The sequence below is a fragment of the Podarcis pityusensis genome (genome assembly GCF_964106645.2).
Source record: "Podarcis pityusensis genome assembly, chromosome: 5".
NCBI lineage: Eukaryota > Metazoa > Chordata > Lepidosauria > Squamata > Lacertidae > Podarcis > Podarcis pityusensis.
Genome location: NC_138032.1, coordinates 39380595 through 39394158, shown reverse-complemented (window position 1 = coordinate 39394158; position 13564 = coordinate 39380595). Strand labels below are relative to the sequence as shown.

Below are 13564 nucleotides of genomic sequence, written 5' to 3'. Positions count from 1 at the left end.
GTGACTGAGGTTTTTGAGTGTATGGTCCTGTTCAAACATCACAGTAGCTGGGTTCGTACACGGCACAAAGCGGTGGAGGAATGACAAGGGTGCTGGGAGTTGTTTGGAGACCCTTAACAAATTACAGCTCCCAGAATCCTTTGAGGGAAGTCATGCAGCTGCAGTGCATACCATTTTGCTGCTTGAGGCAAAACAGCAAGTGCTGCCCTCTTCTGCCACTCTGCTGCACCACCGCTGCCCCACCACCTGCCACTGCCAGCATTATCTCCCTGGAAATCTCACAAGACTTCTCACACTCTGTGTGATCTCATGAGATTTGGGCAAGACATCACAGGAAATTGGTGCCAATGCCAGCTCCATTTCTCCGCCAGTGGCAGGTGGGCGGGGCACCTGTGGGGGCACTGTCTCAGGGGTTTCTGCTGCATGAGGGAGCTGCCTCACCCCACTTCGTGGGTGGGTCTGCCCTGAAGCCATGACTGTTTAAAGTGGTATTATCATGCTTTGGTGCAAGTATGGCCTAAACTATACTTAGAGCAGGCCCATTGAGATCAATGGTGCTTAAGTCCATTGTTTCAGTGAGTATTTCTCTGAGTATGGCTCTACAGAGGAGATCACTTCATGTTTCCATGAGCATTTGAACCAAAGCAGAAGATTCCTCTGTAGACTTTCATCATTCCATTCTCTAGCTTGTGTTTTAGAGATGTCACTGTATGTGCATTTATTGAAGGTCTAAACCAATTTGATCTGGCAACTCTTTTGTTATCATTAATATTTCTAATGGACAAAGAATTGTGATATGACCTCCCTTCTCTTCCACCCCTTTGGCCCCTCTCAGCATAATGAATTAGGACTTTGTGTCATTCAACGCACACAAACAAAATTGCTTTGGTGATACCTGCAGAGAATTGTTCTTTTTTACTAGCCATTTTGCATTTGTGTTTAACTGAGACACAACCATACAACGTTCTTCGTGTTTAACATTCAGCAGAAATATATTTCCACAACAGCCTTGAAACTCAAAGCTCCTCCAGATGACCTGTTTATTGAGTGTTCAACCAGATTTGCTCGGCCAAACCTTATGCGGAGGTTAATCTGACTTCTGCTCGTCATTGAGCATTCATGCAGATTTGTTTACAGGGAGGTCATTTGGCAATGGAAATTGACCCTTGTTTAGGCATGCAATCGAGTCCTTCCTGCAAAATAGCAACAGTCTGGGGGCGACCCTAAGAATCCTTCCTTCTAAATGTTTTGGGTATCAGAACATTTTGCTTTTTATGTGGTATGGAACTCCTCCATTCACTAGGCAACAAAAAGTTGTTGTTTCTTTGAGTGCTGCGAAAATGTGGTACCTCGCAAAGAGAGAGAGAGTGAACGAACATGAAGCGTCTGCTGTTGCTTTTGCTGTTTTTATGGTATTTTGCTGTTGCTGTTTTTATTGCTTCTATTTGCTGTTTTGTTTTTATTGTTGTTTAGCTGTATTGCTTATATTCCCTCTATGGATTTCAAATGTTGGCATATTATGGCTTGGAAATGGAGGCAAGATATGGGATATAAATATAATGATATGTGCACCATAAAATAATTTCACATGTACTGCTCCCCCCAATAGAATTTGAATAAAAGTCCATTGTCAACATTAGGGAACATAGAAATGGATGTGGTGTCGGATGGGTACAAGTGTGCAGAGGAGGTATAGACTCCAGAGTCCTTCAGTTAATGGGCTCCAATAATGAGAGCCAACATGGTGTAGTGGTTAGAGTGTTGGACTAGGACCTGGGAGAGCAGGGTTCAAATCCAGTCTAACCTACCTTGCAAGGTTGTTGTGATAAAATGAGGGGGGGGGGAGCCATGTATGCCACCTTGAACTCCTTGGAGAAAAGGGATATAAATGCACCAGCTAAATAAATGGAAGGACGAATCAAAATAATTAACATTAGAGAGCATAAAAATGGAGGTGGCACAAGATGGGAATACGTGTAGAACAGGTGGGGAACCTCTGGCTCCCCAGGTGTTGCCGAACTCCAATAATTAATCTGTATCTCCCCCAGCCTCTCCCTGAGCAGACACTTCCTATGGGAGAAATGGAAGAATTCCTGCTTCCTCCTCCCGCCCCCCGCCATTCGAATTACAACGCGAGCCTCCGGTTGTTGTAGCTGGCGATTGCTGCCCGTAGGTGGCCCTCTAAACCCTCGCCTAAAGTGGACAGAGGCGGCAACTTCTGTGAGGCGGGGAATTCAAGCTCTTTAAAGGAAGGGAAAGCAGCGGCGACCTTTAGAGGGGCGAGGGGGACGGAGGGGCAGCAGCCCGAGGCGTCTCGGAGAGGGCACTGGAGGGGGTGTTGCGAAGAGGGCGAGCCAGGTGCCCCCCAGGCAGCCAGAGCCGCCAGCCGAAAGAACCGCAGGACTTCTGCAGCCTTGATAGGAGAGTTTTGTCCAACAGAAGACCCAGGAAATTGCCCTGTGTCATTTGGTTGGAGCTTTTCAGTCGAAGGATAAATAGTTCCCTGAGTCCCTTGACTTAAAGCTTTCTAAATTGTAGGGAACCATCCCATGATATTTTTTCTGCCCCTCCAAAAAGAGGCAATTGATAAATCCACTGGAAACTCCTTGGTGAGGTGTGTGGGTACCATAGTGTTTACTTTTCTTTCTGTCTTTTCCTGTTGTTATTATTTATTATTTAATTGAAGAAGCCTGACAGTCTTGATTGGGTCTGCCCTGAAAAAGTAAACAAGCCAGGCATTGCTGGGAAGAGCAGTGGATAATTTCTTCCTGCACTCCATTCTTCCTTTCTGGAATCCCCCCCAGGAATATCGACTGCTGCCCATCTGAAGGTCCACAGCTTCATCTTTGCCCTGTTCTTCTTGAGGAGCTTTTGCCAAGGCCTAAATCCAGGAGTCTGTCTCTATAGAAACTACCAGCGTGCTTGTGTGCCGGAAGATGGTTGGACCCCTCCTTTCCAGCTGTCCACTTCGATTACTAGCCATGGGGCTGCTAGCAATGACTTTTTGTGCCAGCTCTATGGAAACCGAAAAACATGGAAACAGAAGGAGTCAGGAGAAGAAATCCGGATGGAATGACTCTCTCACGGGACAAAAAACAAGCAGCCCTCCCTTGTCATCATCCAATGACCCGGTAAGAACAAATGCTACTCTCAGCTCACCATTTGGGGTGTCTTTAACCCATGCCTTAATTGAAGTAAACCTTCCCCTTTGAATTTAGCCCACAAGGGCTAAAAATGGGGGTAGAGAACGGAGAAAAGAAAGTTGTGCCCGAGTAGGAAAGAGTAGGTTTTGCTTTGGAACGTCATGTAGGGGAATATTTGCACAGGCAAGTGTGAATGTATGTCTCCGTCTTTTGCAAATAGCTGTAGTCTACTCCTATGTGATCCTATGTGCAGGTAGGTACTTGGGAATAGTTCCCACTGAGCTCAGTAGAACTAGGTATGTATAGCCACAATCCATTTTACTTCTGTTTTATGTGTGTTGCCATTTCAATGTTGGTTAAAATACTTCTGTTTTAAAAAGTGGTGGCCCTAATATGCCCACATGCTTATCTTTCACTGAGTAAAGGAAGAACACTTTGCCCATTTTCCAGCTAGCAGTAACACTTTGAAATGCCACTCCTTTCTCTAGATTGTTCAGATGTACAAATCAAGGGATAGCAACCTATATACTTGAGCAGAAAGGAGAGAGGGTGCTAACACTTTCCTAACTGCCCCCTCGTCCTGCAACATGGAGATGCTCCACTTTGACTGGTCTTTGTCTACAGCAGAGATGGGGAACCTGTGGCCTTTCATCTGTTGCAAGACTACAAGTCCCATCATCCTCTGACCATTGGCCATGCTTGCTGAGGAGTTAGAAGTCCAACAACATATGGAGAACTGCAAGTTATCTAGCCATCCTTGCAGGGGTGCCAACTTGAATAATATACTGGGGGGCAGGTAAGCTCCACCCTGCATAATCAATCACAAGGCACAGCGTATGCACACCATTTGAATGGCAATGCCCATCAACTTTGGGGGCCCTGGCCCCTCAAATATTTTATTAGGGGGCTGAAGAGACCTCAGCCCCTAGAGGTTGGCTCCTATGCATCCTTGCTTAACAGCAATTGCAGTAGACCAAGTATAGAAGATATGTGAATTCTTGGAATTACACTGAATTCTACTAGCAAAGAATGCAGCTGGCCAATCTACTGGCATTACAGGGGGTCAGACTAGATGAGCCTTGGAGTCCCTTCCAACTCTACAATTCTATGATTCAAAGATGTTTTGAAATGGAGCTATTTCCTCTGGTATGAGAGAAAGGCCCAAGACATCTGCACTTGTTAATATGGAAATCCTATAGTCAAGCATGACAGCAGTATGCACTTCTTAACATGTTACCCAGACCCTCCCTGGCCATCTCCCAACCATTCCCTTTCCTAGGGAACTGATTAAATCAATTAAGCAGGGGCATTTGCAAAGACCGAGGGCATCTGCCAGCACAAAAACATCTGGCAAAGTATTCTTGCTGCAAAATAATGTAACATTCAGCTTTCTATAGGCACCTTCAGCAGTAAAACGACTCATGGCAAATAAGGCAGATGATGGAGTGTGTGTAGGGGTTTGTGTTGTAGGAGGGAGGGGGAGATCCTGTAGGATGCCCCTGCCCTGCCTACTTTCAGTGCTGGTGTTCAGCTCCCATGAAGAAATGCGGCTGTAAAAGGTTCCCCATCTCTGTTGTAGACTGAAGGAAGCATGATTGAGACATGGATACAGCAGACCTTATGAAGATGCTGAGCAAAGATAATCCTCAACATATGTTTTTGGGACAATGTGGTGTGTGTGTGTGTGTGTGTGTGTGTGCGTGCGTTCCTGGTTGTTTCTGCCTTTCACATGCCTTTTCTTTTACTTCTCATTGCATAAAGGAAACTGCTGCAGGAAAGATTCACAGGGATGAATCCCGGGCTGCTTGGATGCTTCTTATGAACAACGGGGTGAACAATAAAAAAAGCAAAAATAAAGCCAAAAAGTTCAAGGTGAGCAATATTAACAGTGTCCTCCTCTTGACTCACTTGTCTTCAAAGTCTGTTCAGATAAGGGATTCTGAGACCATTTTCATGTCTGCTGTGCACTCACTGCGTTTCCAGCGCAGCTCTTTAATCAGTGCTCACATGACGTTATCCAAAATGGATATGTACAAAATACCACTGTTTGATGAGTTGTTTCTCAAACCAGGCTCATGCTGATTGAAATCTTAAGCTGTTCCTAATTCATCTCCAGTCAGGGTGTAAACACCTTTGCATGGGGGGAAACTACAGAAATGAATCTGACACTAATGAAACTGTGCTGATGTGTACAGTTGTTGGGGGGGGGCTGTGGGTAACCCCCCCCCCAAGAACCCTTCACTGCACTGTAAGGCGGTAATGCGAACATGTCCACAGATTGACATTCTGAGCCTTCCTAACTGTTGGAGCCTCCCTAAATTTAACCAAGACAATTTAAAGCCCCCCCCCCAGCAGTGGTTCATGGCTGCATGCACTTTAAGAGACACAGAGAAATTGCTGCACAGAAATGAAAACCTTGTGAAAGAAAGAATGCTCCCTCTAGTAATAGTGTTTCACCAAATCCCAGTCATAGGATTTTCAGCATACAAGTTCCTAGAGTATGGTCTGACAGGGACATGAGGAGTGTGTGGGAACAACATATACACCACCTTTGGTTGCATGAGAGAAGAAAGGCCGAATATAAATGTACAATGTGTGTTGTGTTGTGTTGGTTAGAGTGTTGGATCAGGACCTGAGAAATGAGGGTTCAAATCCCCAGTCAGTCATTAGGTGACCTTGGGTCAGAAACGGTCTTTCTACCTAGCATACCCCACAGGGTTGTTTTCAGGATAAAATGGTGGGCGGGGAGAACCATATGTGCCACCTTGAACACTTTGGAGGAAAGGTGAGATTAAAATGCAATAACAGTAAAAGAAATAAAAGGCGGATATTTATTTCATGAATGGTTTGGGGAGAGGGAGTCATGTTGATGTTGATATGAGACATATCTTCCCATGTGAACCTTTGCAAGTGAAAAGGACCTTTTTCTTCCCTCCTAGTACTGGAGCCCCTTTCAGGCAATTAAGTAAAGCATCTTGAAGCAAGAGCACATCAGACAAACAGAAGCAGCCTTTAGGAGCCCAGAGACTGAGAGTTGATGATAGCTAGACAGACAATAGGTTTGGTGGTTGATGTGAATAAATATGGATCTAAAATACTGTCCTGTATTTCTTTCGGTTCTAGTTTGGCATTCCAGGACCCCCTGGAGCCTTAATCACCCAGGAGGAGCTGCTGAGGGAATTCAGATTGCTGCTTAAAGGTATGGAGGTTGTTGCTCTCCAAGCAAACATACAGTGGTACCTCAGGTTACAGATGCTTTAGGTTACAGACTCCACTAACCCATAAATAGTACCTCGGGTTAAGAACTTTGCTTCAGGATGAGAACAGAAATCGTGCGGCATCAGCGAGAGGCCCCATTAGCTAAAGTGGTGCTTCAGGTTAAGAACAGTTTCAGGTTAACAACGGACCTCCAGAACGAATTAAGTTCTTAACCCGAGGTACCACTGTACTTGTTTGCCTTAGGCACAGAATAATGAATTGGGCTCTTAATAATAGGTGATTTTATTTGACATTCTTGTTGTCTTAATGTACCTGCTGGGTTTTGATGGAGACTTTACTTTTGGAGTTCTACTCTTGAGGACTAAGATACGCTTAAAATATGATATTAGATTCCTGCATTACAGGGGGTTGGACTAGATGACCCTTGCGGTCCCTGCCAACTCTACAATTCTATGATTCTCTTTTGTTGGGTTATTTGCTCCGGCTTTGAATTTCCTTAAACCACAAACATGATTAAACTTGCAATTAAAAGTGTGGCTGTTGGCAAGGTCAAGAATATTAATCCAATAATAATAATTTATTATTTATACCCCACCCATCTGGCTGAGTTTCCCCAGCCACTCTGGGTGACTTCCAGTCAAGTGTTAAAAACAATACAGCATTAAATGTTATCCAAGAGTGCGGTATCCAAGTTAAAAAGGTATATTCTAATAGGAGTGCAATCCATGCCACTTTCCTGCTGTTAGAATTCAGATTCAGTCAGTGTTTTGTGTGTTTGATGGTACGTATCACCAGTATAGATTACCAGCTTCCCTTCATTGCTGCCCATGGCAGCCATTATGTGCTGGCACATAATGTCACACTGGAATGCAAATTCCAAGTGGACCTTCTGTTCTAGGATACTGGTTTTCATATACAGGAATTCCTCCAAGAATTCTGCTATTACACAGGCCTCTAAGACACCCTCTTCAGTAACTTCAACCTTGCATCTTCTCCAGCCAAAGCAGGTAGGGAAACTCAGAGGTGAAGTGTGGGGGCGGGCGGGCAGGGGGCCATGGCCCTGGGCATACATGTCTGATAGGGCACAATCAGGCGCCCCCACTACAGGTTCCTGTGGGGAGGCAAGGTAAGCCAAGCCACGTCCACACTAGGCCTTCGGGGCTGGGGCAGTGGTAGTAGTAGAAGAAGAGGAGTTTGGATTTGATATCCTGCTTTATCACTACCTGAAGGAGTCTCAAAGCAGCTAACAATTTCCTTCCCCTTCCTCCCCCACAACAAACACTCTGTGAGGTGAGGCTTAGAGACTTCAAAGAAGTGTGACTAGCCCAAGTAGTCTGCATGTGGAGGAGCGGGGACGCGAACCCGGTTCACCAGATTACAAGACTGCCGCTCTTAACCACTACACCACACTGGCTCTCCTCTCATAGTGCCTCCTTCTCCTCATAGCCGGTATCCTGGTGATCCCCCAGCCCCTGGGGAGGGAGGAGGGTGCAGCATCTTGTGCTCCCCTTTGCTGTCCAACGACTCGTCCCCTGGCCCCGATGCTGCCTCAGCTCTTCCGGGGCTCCCTGGGGGCTGTGCCCTGGCCCACTGGTCATGCTGCCTGTGAGCTGGAGTCCAACATCTAGATTGCCCCCCCCCTTTCTCCACCCTTGCAATCCAGATTGGATTCTGCCATAACATCATCATGCTCAGATTCACCACTAAGCAGAAGTCAATGAAGGGGAGCCGACTGAGGATGTCATGCACTAGACACTAAGGAGCAGGTGTGGTCTAGCAGTAGTCATGTTTTCCCTTCCCCACCCATGGGTCTGAGCTACAGTCACCAGGATCCTAGCAAAGATTTCCACTCTTAAACTGTGGGATTTGTTACCACAAAGATGTAGTGATAGCCACCCATGGAGGTTGCTTTAAAAGGGCCTTAACTTCCATGAATTTGCCTAGCAGCTATCACTAGCCATGATAGCTATGTACTACATCTGATGTTGGTGCCAAAAGTGTTTGTGAGTATTTGTTGAAAATCACATGGGAAGACTGCTGATCCTTCCTGTGAGTTTCCCTTGGGCATCTAGCTGCTGGCCACTGTGAGAACAGAATGTTGGACTTGTTGGAGCTCTGGTCTGATCCTGCAGACTCTTAAGTCCAGTATTTTTACTGCTCTAGAAACAGGTGAACATACATTCCAACGAGCCAGCTGTCCAAAATAATACGGATTCACAAAGTCTTGGGGTTGGCTTGGGACTTCCTGTGTTAAGATGGCTATAGGCATATTGACTAGTGTGACCCTGTTGTGTTTGAAAGCAAGTAGGTGCAGGTTTGGACTTACAGAGAACATGAGTGGGCCCATGTAATAGGGCTTTGTGTTTTGGCTGCTCAGGTGTAATCAGGGAACGGGAAAGGATCAGTCAGAAAGCCTGTGACAACTGCCAAGAAGACGCCGCCGACAGGTCCAGAGAAGATAACTTTCTGGCCCAGATTAGTGGACCACTTCTAGAAAGCAGGGAGCATGGGCGAGTGCAGGCAGCTTTCCACTGTCGGACCCGGAGAAACATTTTAATTGAACGGCGGTCATTGCAAGAGCTTCAGTTCTATTACATAGTGAGTAGCTTGGTGTCATTTCTTCTTGCAAATGTCAGCAAAAGGGAAGGTAGTTTTTGCTTCAGTATCCCTAACAAGACAACCAACCCTATAAATCCTGTCCTAAAACCACCCCCAATCTCCTGATTTCTAAGGGTATTAGAGTGTGTTCTGCAACTGATGATCTAAATAATTGAAACCTGGTTTTCCAGAATTTAAGTTGTCCCTGGAAAAAATGTTTAGATACACAATAAAAACTCTGGAAGCTGCCACCATTGATGGAGAAATATCTTGGCACCAGGCTTTGAGTTTGTTTGGCCAAGCTAGTCATATGTCCCCCGTTATAAAATATTGCCATATTTTGTTGTTCATCTCATAACTATGCATCCGTCTTAAGTATGTTCACAAGTGATCCACGTTTGGTCCCTTTTCCCTTTTATGAATGTCTGAACCTTGGTTCTTGAAGGACCTTCTTCAGCGCTCTACTTCCATGCACCACAGGCAAAGCTGGAACAATTTTCTCCCCCGCTTCATAATCCTTTTGTTGTTGTTGTTGTGCGTAGCCTAAAAAAGAAGAGATGTTCCACCGTGGCCTAGGGCTAAACCTTAACAATGGACAATACATAGCACCTTTCAGTGGATACTACATCTTCACTGCCACGTTGCATATTGGTAAGTGTTTAACTTAAAGCGATACTGTGTTGGGTTCTTCAAGATAGAAATGCTAAGCAATTTGGAGCTGGCAGTTAATTATCCCCACCCCACTCTCTTACCAATGTTTTTAAAGTAAAGTGCACATTCTAGAAATAAGAATCTGGAAGCAGTATGGAGTTTGACATTATCAACTCCAGTTCTATAAACACCTTGGGTAATAACATAGCCCTGAATTCAAGGAGAAACGTAGTAGGGGAGGATTCTGTAAGCATCTTTAGTAATGACATAAAAAGTTGACTTATCAGTGTAATGTTAGTTTTGGAATTTGCTTATCAGCTTCAAGTGGATGCCTGATTTCAGCTGAGCATTCTCTGAGGCAAGCTGAATAGCAACATAAAGGTTGCATATTGAACAGAGCAAAGTTCAGTGAAGCTCTGAACCTTGGGTAGTAGGCCTTTTAGACACTGTCAGATAGCCTCCAGCTGCTGGGGTCAAGGATTCCAGCGCAGCAGCAAGTTGCTGACTAGTTGCTGCCTTTTACAGTTCCAGAGGTTCAGCTAAAGAAGAACCAGCCCCGCACCCGCGAACGCTTGCGCTTGCTGATCTGCGTTGAGTCCCTCTGCCGACAGAACATGTGAGTGTGTGGAGTAGAAATAGTATTGTTTAGGAAAGCAGCCAGCTAGAATTTATTTCAGTTCCAATTCATTTCCACTCTGCTACATGCTCCTGCTTTCTATGTTTTACCGTACAAAATTCACACTTAATTTCAACTCTGTTGTAAGCTACCCTGAGAAGCCTATAAATGAGGAAATAGTAACTTCCTTCTTGACCTACCTTGAAGGCTGAATATACATAATTTTCATATATATTCTTACTCTCCAAGCAAACTTATTGGGCTGGTTATATGCTAAGCAACTAGTAACTGCTTGCGGAGGAGGTCTGAATCCAAACTATACCTGCAAGCTGACTTCAAAGGGGCTCACTGGATTACAATGAGCCTCTTTGAACTTTGACAGGTGCTAAAGTTGGTCCAGGGTAGGATGAAGGATCTGGCCGCACTCCTGAACTAGTCCAAATGATACACAGTGAACACTGATGAATGAGGATTCTGACCCACTCACCCACATCCAAACCTAACTCTTTCCAGTGCACCCACCATTCATCAATTAAAGTGGTGGATGGCCTACCCTGTTATTTTCTAAGACTGTTCATGTTGATGAAGTGTCTTTTGCTTTCAGTTCTCTGGAAACAGTGAGCAGGTTGGACAGAAACAATGAACATTTCACAGTTTCAATCCATGGAATTCTATTCCTGCAGGTGAGTAAAAGCCATGAAGGAAAGTTGTAACATGTTGTCATAACCAGCAGTGCTTAGTGACACAAATCTGGCAAAACACCTGCATTTTGTTCTCTCCTGAATAAAAAATGCAGGCAACAGCTATTAAACGCAGGCTTCCCTATAGGTGTTGAGTAACTGGAGGCCTTTAGCATGAAATTATAAAACAATTTGCTACAAGCAAAGTATGCAGCCTCTTTAAAAGGTAGCATAAGCACTAGGTATATCTGAACAATCCGAGGGACAGCACCAATTTTGGCATAGAAATCTGTCTTGCTTTGCTTACCCACCTTTATCTTCTCTGTTCCAGGCTGGCCAGTATGCTTCAGTTTTTGTAGACAATGCAACAGGATCCACCCTCACTGTTCGAAGTGGGTCTGACTTTGGTGCTGTCCTCTTGGGCATTTGATTGGCTCACAGCCAACTACCGTATTCTGAAGGTGAAACCTTGCCTTTCATCAGCCCCCATGCTACATTCCTCTCATTCAATCAAGTGCCTGGAGCTGGTAAGCACCAGAACAAAGCACTATAGCTGTTGATGCAAAGCTTGCAAACCTCCACTGCTGTTTACTGGTTAAGCATACCAAGGTGAAGAATTGGATTTGAGAAAAAATGGCCCAGCATCTAGTAAAACTGATTAAAAAGATGCTGAACCAACTTATAAAAGGAAGCATCGAGTGTTAATGGGGTTGATGCAACTCACCTAGAAGTTCCTCCTATTCCTGAATGTCTGTTGTTTGATGCTAAAAATTACGCAATCTGTTTGCAGTGGTTCTCAAAAACTAGGTTCTTCATGGAAGCATACATGCTGTTTTGTGCTCAACAGAAAAGCCTTAGCAAAGGATTATATATTTTTTGGAATATCTTTTACTATCTCATTGGTTCATAAGTCTTCTAAGTTAAAAGTGCTAACTTTTGTTGATTTTCCGCCTGCCTGGTGACTTCCTCAACCACAAGCAGAATTTGCCTATTGCTTTGTGCTGCATGGTGCTCAATATCCATTGCTAACTTTCAATTAACAGTGGGTAGATTGGCTACCATATTTAGAGCAGGGTTTTAAAAAGAAAGAGAAGAGATGGTAGGCTATTTATTGAGTCCACTGTTAGCCAGAGGTTTTCTATTGCCTTAGGTCAATTAGATTGCACTGTCCATTTAGCATGAAGCCCAACGGACAGAGTGCCCAGCTTTAGTGCCACTTATTTTGAACCTAACTACGTGACGAGGGAAGAGATGGTTATTTCCATTTCTTAGTAACTGTCCTTATTTTCTCTGAGGCTGTGTACACCCTAAAGTACGATATCCAAGAATTGCGAATGCAGCACCACCCTCTTCTACTATTATTGTAACCTTGGGCACGTAGGCAGGCATTAGAACTGCTCCTGTGTGGGGGTTTTTATCTATTTTAGCCTGAGAAGTTACTTGTGTAACAGGTTGCCCCAGCTGCTCTATTTTATATAATCAGTCCCTGCAAGTCATCGTGGAAATTTTCATAAGGGAGCACCACCTCTGCTTCAACAAGATTTGTTTCTTCGATAATTTCTTACAAGATCAGTTTAAATAGATCAGTTTAAAATAGGACAGTTCAGAATGCAGAAAGCCATGTTTCAGTCAGTACATAGTGCTGTGGAAAAACTGACTGCATCAAGAAATCTAGCAAGGAGTTCTTGATAGCTGAATCTTTCTACATGAAGGATTAGTTTTAATATAGAGTAACACTGACAAGTAAGCTTCTCTCCCCTTGCTCTTCATTCCTTTTTCCTCTCAAAGAATAAGGAACAGGGAAAGTTTATTTCCCTCCAAGCCAAAAAAATTCTTAAGAGGCAGAGCATACTGAAAAGGATTCTGGGCAGCCAAATATTAAGTTGTTAGGTTTTAGAAAAGGCAAATTCTCAGTAAACCGTATACACCCACCCCTTTTCACTTTGGAAATGCCACACGGCCTGATAAGGGCAAGGTGGTGCCCTGCCCAGCAGCACAGTCAGCATTAGCCTTCCCACTGAAGCTTCCATTATAAGCAGGTCTATTTATTGCACTGTATTAAGAAATATATTTATGCACTTGCTGTTAAATGCATTTTATTTACTTAGAGAAGGAATATACAAAATAACCAAGGCTGTAAGAGAAAAAGTGGTGTTTTTTCATAGACTTGCGATACAGAATAGTGCTGGAGAAGGTCACACGTACCACCCACCCTTAGTTTTAGAGCTGTTCTTGCATTCTCAGACGTCTGTTTATCTTTCGTTCTGATTGGCTGAGTGTATGTGCATGCACTGACACAAACTGTTGCACCATGGTGTACTTTCTGTAAATTATAATGGATTGTTTTCAAGACAGTTTCTAATTAAAAAATATATGCTTTCCCTTGTATTAATTGGCTTCTTTTGCTAAAGCAACTGCTATGAACTGTTTAAGACAACAGATCTATGATCACAGAGGACATCTGGTGACTGAACTCAAACATGCTCACCACTTGACTGAAAACATCAAGTGGCAATTTGCATAGGCGTGTGTGCCATCGCTTGCCCAGAGTCAGCTCATTTAAGGGCCAGTGACTCAGTGTAGAAACCTCAAGTCACGTAGATGCAGTTATAAAGCAGCCTTAAAAACCTCCCAGAGTTCGTGTTTCATCTTTTGCA

The 13564-nt window shown here is 44.2% G+C and overlaps 1 protein-coding gene across 3 annotated transcripts; it reads left to right on the top strand.

The window, feature by feature from the left end:
- Positions 1-2122: 2122 nt before the first annotated feature.
- Positions 2123-13295, top strand: ERFE (erythroferrone). Of its 3 annotated transcripts, none has more exons than XM_081006710.1 (9): positions 2123-2220; positions 2805-3131; positions 4905-5015; positions 6267-6342; positions 8740-8960; positions 9503-9611; positions 10137-10227; positions 10832-10910; positions 11239-13295. In XM_081006710.1, the coding sequence occupies exons 2-9, from the start codon at positions 2937-2939 to the stop codon at positions 11335-11337; spliced, it is 981 nt and encodes a 326-aa protein (XP_080862836.1). In that variant the 5' UTR covers positions 2123-2220; positions 2805-2936; the 3' UTR covers positions 11338-13295. The 3 variants fall into 3 exon arrangements, with proteins under 3 accessions (XP_080862836.1, XP_080862837.1, XP_080862835.1); XM_081006711.1 differs by having other exon boundaries at positions 2151-2169; XM_081006709.1 differs by lacking the exon at positions 2123-2220 and adding an exon at positions 2230-2614.
- Positions 13296-13564: the final 269 nt, after the last annotated feature.

Bases quoted from the DNA above. Each gene is read 5' to 3' on its own strand.
- ERFE (XM_081006710.1), top strand. From the start codon at position 2,937: ATGGTTGGACCCCTCCTTTCCAGCTGTCCACTTCGATTACTAGCCATG. The intron at 5,016-6,266 runs GTGAGCAATATT...TTTCGGTTCTAG, and splicing joins ATAAAGCCAAAAAGTTCAAG to TTTGGCATTCCAGGACCCCC. The intron at 10,228-10,831 runs GTGAGTGTGTGG...TTTTGCTTTCAG, and splicing joins TCCCTCTGCCGACAGAACAT to TTCTCTGGAAACAGTGAGCA.